Below are 11,526 nucleotides of genomic sequence, written 5' to 3' on the forward strand. Positions count from 1 at the left end.
AACAGGAATGGGCTGCTGTGACAGCAGAACAATACCAGAAGCTGGTGGAGAGCAGGCCAAGACACATGGCTGCAGTCTTCAGAAACAGTGGTTATGCAATCAAGTACTAACTCCTGTGTTTATCATGTGACTAAAACAGACAGAAAAGAAAACATAGAATGTCTAACAGCCCTGTTTTTGGCAGTACAATGCCGTAGCTATTAATGTAAGAACAGAAATGATTTTGGTTACTATCAAGAAAACCATGGAACATGGCTAGATGTAAATATATATATATTTTTTTTCGTCCAAACAAATGTACCTTTAGTTGTACCGGGCATTAAAATGAACAAGAAATTAAAGACAACAAGGTTGGTCTAATCATTTTTTCCACGACTGTAGCTGTGGCAAGGCAGGCGTACAGAGAACATTGTGTTAGATCTTGTGTTATTCCTCATAAAATACTGTACAGCTTCTCTTCAGCTGACGCCTACTTTGTGAAAACTAAATTTCAGTAGTAATTATGAATAAACGAAAGAAATTTTTACATTTCCAAACAAGGAGGATCTTTTTGTTTTTTAAATTGCCTGTAATCTTGATTAATATTCAGTCATTAATTACATTTTTTTGAATTTGAGTGTGTGCATTACCAGATGTCCGTTGCCTACTCCTGCGTTATCTCTGCAACTAACAGTAAGCTTTTGTTTTACAGGTCAGCTTTATGTTATGATGTCACCCCAGGAGGTTTTGACAGGATCAAATCAGCGGACAATCGCACCTCGCACTCAGCCATACATCGCGTAATTACATTATGATTTACAAAATCAGATCGTATTTAAATAAAAATACCTATCTTCATCTAATTGAAATTCGTCTGCCTCCAGCAAGTGGAGCTGACTTTATCTTGGTTCTGTTCTGTTTTCTAGAAAGCAGGAGGCTCCTCGGGCCTCGAGAGATGAGAAACGGCGAGCCCAGCACAACGAAGGTCGGTGCACATATCCAGTGTGAATGCTTTTGTTTGGCAGAGATGTTTCAATATGGTGTCAAGTGTCAAATTGAACTGTTATTTCAACAGTTGAGCGCAGACGCAGGGACAAGATCAACAACTGGATTGTGCAGCTTTCAAAGGCCATCCCAGACTGTAACGTTGACTACACCAAGACAGGACAGGTGAGTGTTTGTTTACCTCTGTCAGCAGACACGGACAGCATTTTGTATTTCGCAGTAAAAATAAAGAGGAACGTTGTTATTCTCTGTTAGCAGTTTGTTGCAAAAACCTTCATGCTGGAAGATAAAGATGTAAAAAACATTCACTTCTTTTTAAAATGCTGTTTTAAAGCAATCTATCAATGATATAATATAAAGAACGAACAACAGTGATGATAAGTTCAATATTGGGAGCAGCGATACCTGCACGCATGACAAAGCAACAGGACAGAAGAGAGTGAAGCAAAGGCAATAGTGACATATATATGTATGGAGAGAGAAGGAGAGGTGCTCAGTGCATCATGGGAAGTCCCCCAGCAGTCTAAGCCTAATCTTTAAAGTAAAAAGCCCAAACTGAAAGCTTGTGTCTCGCATCAGAGGAGCCTGAAAGCTGAGGGATTTACCTCTCTTCTGCTTATCATTGAAAGCAAGGCTGGAGATTTCTTTGCTTGGATCGACAAAGTAGTGAAACCGTTCCTGGTAGTCACAGCTGATGTCATGTTTTTCTTCTGGAAAAGGTTATGTGATAGGGGCGTAATGAATCAGGGACAGAGAAGACCCAGTCAGAAAGCAAACATGCTGGTCTGTAATATCGGGGTCAGCAGCGTTTCAGAAGGTCTCTGTTGAACTCAGGAGGAGTGTCGATGCTCCATGTAAACAGTAAATGTTACATGTTTTAAAATGTGAACATGTTCTTGTGAGCACAGCCAAAAGGCAAGTAGTTGTTTTTGTCATCTTAACTTCTTTTAAACCATTGTGTGTTGTGTTTCAGAGTAAAGGGGGGATCTTGTCCAAAGCCTGCGAGTACATCAAGGAGCTTCGACAGAGCAACCTGAAGCTGGGGGAAGATATCAGTGTTCTGGATCGTCTCAGGATTGACAACCAGCTGCTCAGACAGGAGGTACGATGGCGTGTACTAAACGGTGAACCACTGAAGCTGTCAAGTGTCTTTACTTTTTCCACTTTGTGACCTTTATACACTGACCTTTGTAGAAATTCAGCCTGGAAACACACACAGATAACCTAGTCCAGCTTTAGTAACTCCTAAGTCAGAGATCTCCAACTCCGGTCCTCGTGAGCTACTGTCAAGTTCTACACAAGTCTGTTAATGATCCATTAATCTGAGTCAGGTGTGTTGCAGTACTGAAACGTCTAAAACCTGCAGGACAGTAGCTCACGAGGACCAGAGTTGGAGATCCCTGTCCTAAGTGGTCTGTTAACAGCATGTCAGTCACAATCCAAACATGATGATCTAACTAAGGATTATTCTATTTGGTTATCTTGATGAATTAATTGAATAGCTTGGCCCATAAATGTCTCGTAACATTTCTTGTTTGTCCAGTCAGAAGTCTACTGTTTACTACACTGTAAGTCCTGGGAAGGCTGCAGAAAGTCACTTTTAGAAACTAAATGTTGGGCATCAGATCATTTCAGGTGCTATCTGTTTCATGTGGAATTTCTGTTTTTCTCCAAAGTTGAAGTTAATGATTAGAGCTGCTTTCAAGTCAGAGCTTACAGTTATGAGGAACAGATCTTTTGTTTCAGTCAATGTATATTTTCTCAATATGCAACAAATTCTGCAGCACACATCAAAGACAGATTTCTTGGCAAAAATTATTACAAGTCCTATTTTTTGGCCGACATTTAATCAGTCATGTTTCTCGCCTTCGCTGTAAATGCATTTCGTTTACTTTTCAATCCAGATTCATGGGCGCCACTGTCAAGAAATGAAGTAGCTACATTCTCATAAAATCCCAGTTTTCCTACACGTATCTTAGTCATGATCTTTGCATTCCTAGTACAAAGTCCTAAGTCAGCCGTTACATTCTATTTATTCTTACTGAATGTCTGTTGTGTTGTGTGTGTTTTGCTGTTGCTCAGGTGGAAGACTGGAAGTCCAAGAATCAGATCCTGAGAAATCTTTTGCGACAGCATGGCATTGTGGGATCATCCAGCACAGACCCCCAGTAGAAGCCTGTTGCCGACGGGTATTTGAAGACAACCACACATGGGCCAAAAGAGTACTTGAAATGCGTTTAGATACTTTATATGTGATCGAGCGTGCATGAAATAGGGGAAATAACTGAATATTGTAATGAATATTCAAATCCAACGTTGTTTTTGAAGCTTTTTACAACATTGAAATCTTTTACATAGTATTTACAATACAATCATTACGTAAAGACGAAAGATCTGCTTCACAAGTCCCGCTGATTTAGCAAAGCCCTCATTGAATGCCTCCCTCAACAAACATGATTGTTAGTAAGCCTCCAGTGCAGTAAGCTTCAGAACATGACCAGCTTCTCGTGTCCAGTTTCTTTTCCTAACCTCCGAGCTGTGTAATACGAAGCAAGATTAATGGCCAGAATTTTCCCTGTCATGAATGTGGCTCTGTATTCACCTGTTAAATCACCATGGTAACTGATGCTACACTCAGCCGGTCATGGAGGAGGCTCTGTTTAGAGTTTGGGATTGAAATTGACTGTAAGAAGCATCAGTTGTTTTTCTCCTGATTCTCTCTGAGTGATACAGATTCTTGTATCAGCAAATCCGCTGAGCTGTAAATCAGTGAACGAAGCCCTGCAGTTCTAGTGTCGCACAATGTGTTGTTGTGTTGCTGCGTATGTGCGCTACATGCATTCAAGTGATGCAGAAAATGCATAAATACATTTTTATTTTTGACCCTAATTTGCTGCCCAGTCCGTTTCACACTGATGGTACTGCAGCTAATAGACAACAGACTAGAAAAATAATGAGCTTATTTACAAAGAAAATTCAGTAAAGTAAAACTGATTTCACTTTTTTTTAACCTAAAACTAGTGATCCTTCTTCATGGGACAGTGTCAGACCTAAACGCACTTGTCGAATATCGTGTTTAAATGAATGCTAATGTGCAGTTGTATGTTAGAAAGAAACAGCTGCATTGATCGGTAGAGTAAATGTATTAACTTAAACGATTAACAATTTTTTTTTACCCACATTCCTCTCGTGCATCATTTGCAGTGACGGTGCTTTTTTATCGTGATGCATTTTTCTACTCCTCATAGCTCTTCATTATGACTCAAGTTATAACCTCTGAATTAGGTAGGTGGCACATCATTGGTCCATTTCGTGTGGGGGGGAAAAAAAAGAGACCGTGAAGAAAGCCTGGGTCAGCATAGAAAGCTGATTATGATCTCCATTATCTCTTTGCCGGCTTACACAAAGAAATTCTGTTTTTTGTCAAACTTGCTTCGTAGCACAGCCCTCTGCAGTCATTTCTGTATCAAAAGCACTCTTCTTAATGTCTCCAAACGTCGTATTCCTTCAGTCTATCTGTTGACCAGTTGATACCAAGTTTGTCATCCAGTTCATAGTCCAGCTTTTATTTTGTTTTTTTTCGCTTTGTATTTTTCTATGTTACATGAAGCCTCATTGGGGACAATAATTACATTGCAACAATGTAACTAACTAAGTAAGCAGGAGGTGGTGAGCATGGCATTGTAGGTAGGCTATGTATGTCTTTATAATAAAAAATATCAAATAATATACTATATGTCATAAACCACTTCCAGTTGTGTTTATTAAAGTTGATAAATTGGTTAAACGATGAAGAACTGATTTTATTTTATCGCATTCATCTCCCTGTCTTTTAATGTCTGTGCATGTTGACCGGTGGTGTATTATTTTGAAGGGTCTTTCCGGAACCACATCTCTCCGTTGACGCGAGCTGACTGAACCTCCAGCTGACTCACTGTGTGCAGGCATTTCTGAACCGCTGGCCGTCTGGTCCTGTACACTTTAAGGAAACACCAGAAATATTTAAGCCTCCCCCAATGATCTGTATACTGCTGGTAGCCGGTCATGGGACCGTTTTGGAGACACAAATTAAGGTAAGTCGCTTGAATCTTGCTGAACAACTTGGAGAAGTGCAAAGTTCACGTCAGTTGTGAAGCGGTCAGATCTGGATTGAGGGATTTGCTAATTCATCGCTGCGTTACGTGCAGGCTGTGTTTGTGTCTGTAGGTTGTCACTACGGATATGTTGTTATTAATAACGGTACTCTGGAGCATTCGGCTCATACTCCACCGAAAAACCATCATGTCATTTCCATAAAATAACATTTTTCCATCATTGCCCCACGCTGGTCTCCACCGCCCCCTACAGGGCGTAGTGGTTTTGTGACAACATAAGAATTTCTTTAAAGTTGAGATTTTATTAAATTACATGCTAGTTTTTTGGTTTAAAGTGTGAGCCGAATCATTGTTGGCTATCTAATGCTTGACACGACAGCTTTAATCGGTTTATTAATTTAGCGTGTTTACCGAGAAAGAAAGATAAGATAACGGAGCCAGATTCTTACATTACGTTTGGCGTGTCCAATACTAAAGCCTAGAACGGGGCGTGTTGAGCCCTGAGAGTCCTTGCATGATCCCGGGGTTGTGAAATGTCACCAGTAGCTCCATTTTGCATTAATTAAAACCCAAGTGCATAACTTTCCTGGTTTTAATCGAATGTATTATTGTTGTTTGTAGATTTGAGCATTCTTGACACACACAATTAAACCCATAATTACTCATAGCCATGCCAAGCTTTGAATAACACTGTTTATTTTTTAAGAATCCGAAAATCATCACATCAACAAAAAATATCCTGATGAATCTGAGTTGTTGTGGTAGCAACATGTCAATTAGATATTCATGCAGACACTGAACAAGGATGATCTCAATCAACAAAGACCAAGAAAGACTTCACTTCAAAAAAGAAAGCTTTGGGTCTTCAGTTCTGTCGTCAGATGAGATGAAGATGGACTTGTTTGGTCACAAGGACGTGGCTTTGGCTTGGTGAAAGACAGAAAGAGCATTAAAATCCAAGAACGCCGTCACCACAATCTAGCATGGTGGTGAGAATTCAACACCTTCTGGGAAAGACTTTGGCCTTGGGCAGCATCGGACCTTCAAACAAGACAGTGACTGGAAACATACAGCCAGAGTGGTGAAGAAATAACTATCAGAAAACAATATGAGCGTTTTGGAGCGACCAAACCTGAATGCTGTCGAGAGTCTGTGCAGTGAGCTGAAGACCTGAGGGATGAGAGGAAGCCTTTAACCCTGAAAGATCATCACAAAGAGGGAACGAAACCCCAGAGGAGACATGCAGAAAGACTGTTAGCAAGAACTGTTTGGAATATAGGCTTTATTATGATTACTGAGAAATATGTATAATTCAGAGATGTCATTTTTGGTAAAAACATTAAAAAAAAATAAAAAAAAAAAACATAAATAGTTCAAATTCATCATTCACACCTGTAACATCATGTCTCTTGTCACTTGTTTATGTCATTTCCAACCAGAAAAATAAGTGTTGTTTCATAAAAAATCTGTAAAAAAACAAAAAACAAAAAAAAACCAAAAAGAGCTAAACTTAGGGTAAGTCTGAATAATTTGACTGTATACTGTGAATAAGCAAATAAACCTCAAATAGTTTATTACAGAGTTATCTACGTTGTTAATACAGAGCAAATAGCTGTTATTTAGGCCTAGAACCAAACTCATGTCCTAGAAAGCAGCATGTTTAGCCTTGTGTCACACTGACACTGTGTAGTCCAGTCATGTGAAGCCTGTGTGTGAATCCTCTCCATCCCAGAATGATGACACAGGCCTGTACAGCCACCTGACCGGGGTACCCAAGGCTCTGCTTCCTGGCACTGGAGGGAAGAAGATCCTTGACTTCTGGTGGGAAACTGTCAACATGTACGTAAGAGAGACCTGGACGTGGACAGGACTAATTTCTCATGATCTTTTGATTTCCTAAACAGGGGTCTCAAACTCAACTTACCCGGGGGCCGCTGGAGGTAAGAGTCTGGGTGAGGTTGCATTAAGTATTCCCCCCAAAAAGGGTTTCAATTATCCAAAAAATAGTACAACTGATCCAATCTTCTCAATCTTTACTAATAACAATTCAGAACATGAAAGGTTCTTCAGAGCATAGGCTTCTCTTACCTCCTCCTTGCTGCCAGAGACTTGGCAGCGCTTCCTCTTACACAGCTGAGTCACATTTGCCTTGAGGGAGTAAACATTTAAGACCCTCAGTATGGCTTGAAGATGCTCATCAGTAAGTTTAGACCTGCACTTTGACTTATTAAGTGATACAAAAACTATAAAACGCCCAGGGCAACGGCTCACACAGGTGCGTGTGAGAAGAACACACTGGCCAGACTAACGTTAAACTTTGATGCTAAGTAGGGGGCCACAAAATATCGTCCACTGGGCCCCAATTGGCCCACGAGCCGTGAGTTTGAGACCCCTGCTCTAAAACATAGTGATTCCTTGACTGCCATGTGTGATTTGTCTCCAGGCGACAGCTCTTCACTGAAGTGTACCTGGTCACCAATGCAGACAAGTGAGTTCTGATTGTTTTGAATCAACCAGCTGCTCTTAATTTCACAGTCTTTCCACAGTTTGCTGTCAAAGCTGCTTGTGTTTACCTTCTGCTCCTGTTCTCTTCCACCGAGCAGGTATAAGCACTACGAGCGCTGGGCCACGGCTAATGACTTCCCGGTGGAAAATGTGATAAATGATGGCAGCACTACTTTGGAGGACCGCCTCGGTGCCGTGGCTGACCTGGAGCTGGTCATACGCAGCCGCAAGCTGCAGGACGACATCATGGTGGTAGGTGGTGCACGCATGTGATCATATTTAGTCACTCCCACCGCTGTCTGTTGTACAATTAGACCGTCTTCTCTGTGTGAGCAGATCGCTGGAGACATGCTGTGTGCAGACCAGAACTTTGACATCGCTCAAGTTATTCGCTTCTTCAGATCAAAGGTGAGATTTTCACATTCAACGTAGATGTAAGTTACACTGACACAAACATGCACCAGGACTTTGTGTTTTCATGCACATATATATCATCAAATCTGTCTGCAGGATGTTCATCATAAAAGATTCTCTACCAGTTTGGCTGTGGTAGCACTTGCAGATTTTGTAGTTAAATAATTGATGAAGAAGTTGTTGCCAGGAGAATAAAAATACATAAGTTAGCAAATTTTATTAACCCTCAAATGCCGTGTCATTATCTGCGACCGCCTACTCAGGTCAAGGAGGCAGCTGTTTAATTACAGCAGCCCGAACTCCTTCAAATTTCTGTTGTGTTATCGTGCACACAGCTGCTGAAGCTTCTGTAGAGTGAAAGCCAAATTAGTCAGCTCAGCAATCAGTGATTTTGCTGGATGGAATGTTGAGTAAACTCCTAATAGCCCAGTGTCTTGTGTCTGTACTGCAGCCAGGAGAGCTCATGATATACTACGAGCTGGAAGAAAGTGAGAAAAGCAGCTCCAGGGGCATCGTGGAGGTCTGCCCTGACACCAACAGGTGAAGTTCATCCACCACACGAGACGGATTCCTACAGCAGATACATTTGAGCTTGTGTCTGAAGCTAACTGGTACATGGGACCGTGTGGCAGATTGGGTTTTAATTGGTTGTGGTTTGTTTGAACCAGGATAACTCGCTTCTTGGAGAAACCGCAGGACGGATCGACAACATCCCGTCTGGCCAGCGTGGTGTTTTACTGCATCCAGAGAGACACGCTGCCCTACATGTCCGACTTCCTCAGGCTGCTGCCTCAAGCCACAAACAGGTCCTTCGGGCGATTCTGGGTTCGTAAGTGACGTCGAAGCAGCTCGTATTGTTCTTGTTATGTCATGCAAGACTTAATTACACTCCTCAAGCTCCTCAAATTCACGTAACATGAAGACGTCTGTGAAGATTCTCAGTCATCCAGGTCATAGTTATTCTCGTAGATTAATCGTAGCAACTGGACCTGCTTGAGTTCCTCGAAGACGTTCCACCTCTCATCCAAGAGGTTTCACTAGTTCTGACTGACTAGTTGGGAGTTCCAGATACTGATATCCTTAAGGAGCCATTACTGGTTCACCCTAAGGACAAGACACCGAGACGGTGAACGGTGTTCGTAATACAAGCAAAAGTTATCAAATGAGTTGCAGTGTTGGTCCAGTTTAAAATTCAGTAGCAGGCAGCCTCAGGTTGAAGGTTCCGCCCAATCAGGTGCAGCTGATGTTTTCGGGGCTGAATTAGGGTGAAGCCTCCGTTAGACTCCTGTTGACGAGAACCTCTCAATCATGGTTCTTGTCACTGGATAGTTGTACGTCCATCAAGGGTCCAGCAGTGGGAAGTGGTGCGAACCCTTGTGCTTAAAACGGCCTTGGTGGACACGTACCATTGTTGATTTTAAGGTTCTGTATGCAACACTGAGCCACTGGACTGTCCCTATAAAGCACAAGCATCTCAGACCTCCTTTCACTTTTCATTTACAACACGTGTGTCCAAGTGGAAACATTCATAGCAGAGAAGGAGTAGCAGAGGAGAGAACAAGCAGCAGAGACACTGTGTAGAAATGACATGCAGCAAAGTTATAGCCTAAATAAAATGTTTTGTTTTGTTTTCTACCTCTGGACTGCAGTTTATATTTTCCAGTGTTGCATTCGAGGTCACTTTTAGTCTTTTTAGAACCTGTTTAGGAGCAAAGTTTCAAAGGGAGGGACTCACATGTACTAACATGCACTAAGGTGCATGAAGAGCTGTACAGAGCTGCAGCTACCAAACATAGAACAAAGAAGCCCAGATTACAGCACAAACAGAGGGAGTGTGACGTCATACTCTGCTAAAAGTTACATTACTCCACTGCAGCTTCACATAGCAGATAGTTGTTTGCCAATATATTGCTTTTCAAAATCTTGCTTATTGCACCTTTAAGTTCCCTTTATTTTTTGACTTTGCTTGTCACTGTGAAGACAAACTCAGAGCTCAATGTTCGACTCACTGAGGCTGTGTGTAATTCTATTCCACCCATTCTAAATGACATCAGCACATTATGACCAATCAATAAAGTAATAACCTTTTATGGCTCCTTCCTCTTCAGGAGTGGCTCATCAATGAGAAGCAGCTCGATGTGTTTGGTATGAAGCTTCCCACCGGCTTCCAGCTCATTGGACAAGTGGTTTGTATCCTTACCTCAATTCAGCAGCTGTTGTTTGTGTCATTTCCACACAGCATCGGCTTCTTAAGATTCACAGATCCAAAAGCCAGAGATGAAGGCCTGAGACTGATTATTATTAATTTATTTTGATGAGATTACACATAAGGAAAATCTTTTCTTAATTTTGCTAATTGAATCATTTTTGCCTCCAAAGCAGCTTTATTAAATAAGGAATTACTGTCCAGTAGGATAAAGGCGATAAGGAGGTTAATGATGTTAATGCCAAAGCTAATATTTGGGGTAATCCAACCAGTCCCTGAACAGCATTAGGATGCTGTTTTCTTTTGCAGCTGATTTGTATATGCACTTAATGTGGTTTATTGCCTTTTTCTAATAAATTTAATCTAATTGCATGTTTGCTGTGGACGTCTCAGGGCCTGTCAGACTACACCAAGTGGCTCACCCACTACTCCACTAAGCAACACAACAGCTCTGCTGTACCAATCACATGCCGCTCATATGCCAGGTAAGAACACAGCAACACACATTTACTCCATACAATTTAGTTCAGGCTACTGTGGATCATCCAGTTTTCAAATAAAAGCCTCCTCTCCCTTCGACATCAGTGTCAGAACTCACCACTTTTAAAGACTAATTTCCACATGTTTGGTAACTCACAGGGTCGGCTTAATGGGGAATCCCTCAGATGGCTTTAACGGGAAAACCATCGCTATGACCATCTCTAACTTCTGGGCTGAAGTCACTCTGGTGGAGAGCCACACTTTGGTAACACAAACATGCTCGTACATGTATGAAACACCGTTTTATCTTGGACCTGCTGCGCTAAAATCATGTGAATTTTTGCAGGTTTTGGTCCCTCATCCGCTCAATGACCCCACAGAGTTTGGCAGCTTGCAAGATCTGTTCTGTATCAGCAGGAAGGAAGGGTGTGTATGCACCAAGTTTAGAGCTAAAAATTGAGGACAGAGGTGGGAATACAGAGGATTTTTACATCTTTGTTTTCATTATTCGCTGCAGGTACCTGGGAGGTCTGCGGCTGCTGCAGGCTACATGTAAGAAGTTCTACCAGTTCTGCTCCAAACAAGGGTGAGATCACACTGCAACACACTGTTAATCAAAGGAAGATGTGTTTCTGTGGTGCTGTGCAGAAGCAGCTCGCATCTTGGAAAAAAGTTGAGCTCTGGTGTATCCTCTGTACCTCCTGCTGTTATTTTCCTCAGTGCTGGAACACTTTGTAGAAAATCCTGTGCTGACATTCAACATCCAGGCTGTCTTCACCAATCAAAAAGTAGATCAGAAGTTGTACAAGAAGTATTCAGATCATTTACTTAAGTAAAAGTAAC

The 11,526-nt window shown here is 41.6% G+C and overlaps 2 protein-coding genes across 4 annotated transcripts in view; both read left to right on the forward strand.

Annotated features, from left to right (window-relative positions):
- The window catches only part of usf1 (upstream transcription factor 1), an 11,365-nt gene extending 6,594 nt beyond the window's left edge, over positions 1-4,771 (forward strand). For all 3 annotated transcript variants that reach the window (XM_008305331.1, XM_008305332.1, XM_008305333.1), the window contains 5 exons: positions 692-779; positions 906-964; positions 1,055-1,149; positions 1,958-2,086; positions 3,067-4,771. In XM_008305331.1, coding sequence (XP_008303553.1) covers positions 692-779; positions 906-964; positions 1,055-1,149; positions 1,958-2,086; positions 3,067-3,156 — 461 coding nt within the window. In that variant the 3' untranslated portion in view covers positions 3,157-4,771. The remainder of the gene's footprint in view (positions 1-691; positions 780-905; positions 965-1,054; positions 1,150-1,957; positions 2,087-3,066) is intronic.
- Positions 4,772-4,902: 131 nt separating this feature from the next.
- gkup (glucuronokinase with putative uridyl pyrophosphorylase) overlaps positions 4,903-11,526 on the forward strand; it is a 13,695-nt gene continuing 7,071 nt past the window's right edge. The window contains exons 1-12 of the mRNA XM_008305334.1: positions 4,903-5,057; positions 6,811-6,917; positions 7,522-7,566; positions 7,682-7,835; positions 7,920-7,991; positions 8,449-8,537; positions 8,666-8,822; positions 10,106-10,183; positions 10,597-10,688; positions 10,843-10,948; positions 11,030-11,109; positions 11,201-11,269. Of these exons, the coding sequence (XP_008303556.1) occupies positions 5,001-5,057; positions 6,811-6,917; positions 7,522-7,566; positions 7,682-7,835; positions 7,920-7,991; positions 8,449-8,537; positions 8,666-8,822; positions 10,106-10,183; positions 10,597-10,688; positions 10,843-10,948; positions 11,030-11,109; positions 11,201-11,269 (1,106 nt within the window). The 5' untranslated portion in view covers positions 4,903-5,000. The remainder of the gene's footprint in view (positions 5,058-6,810; positions 6,918-7,521; positions 7,567-7,681; positions 7,836-7,919; positions 7,992-8,448; positions 8,538-8,665; positions 8,823-10,105; positions 10,184-10,596; positions 10,689-10,842; positions 10,949-11,029; positions 11,110-11,200; positions 11,270-11,526) is intronic.

This window comes from Stegastes partitus, unplaced genomic scaffold (genome assembly GCF_000690725.1).
Source record: "Stegastes partitus isolate 25-593 unplaced genomic scaffold, Stegastes_partitus-1.0.2 Scaffold2477, whole genome shotgun sequence".
Classification (NCBI taxonomy): Eukaryota; Metazoa; Chordata; class Actinopteri; family Pomacentridae; genus Stegastes; species Stegastes partitus.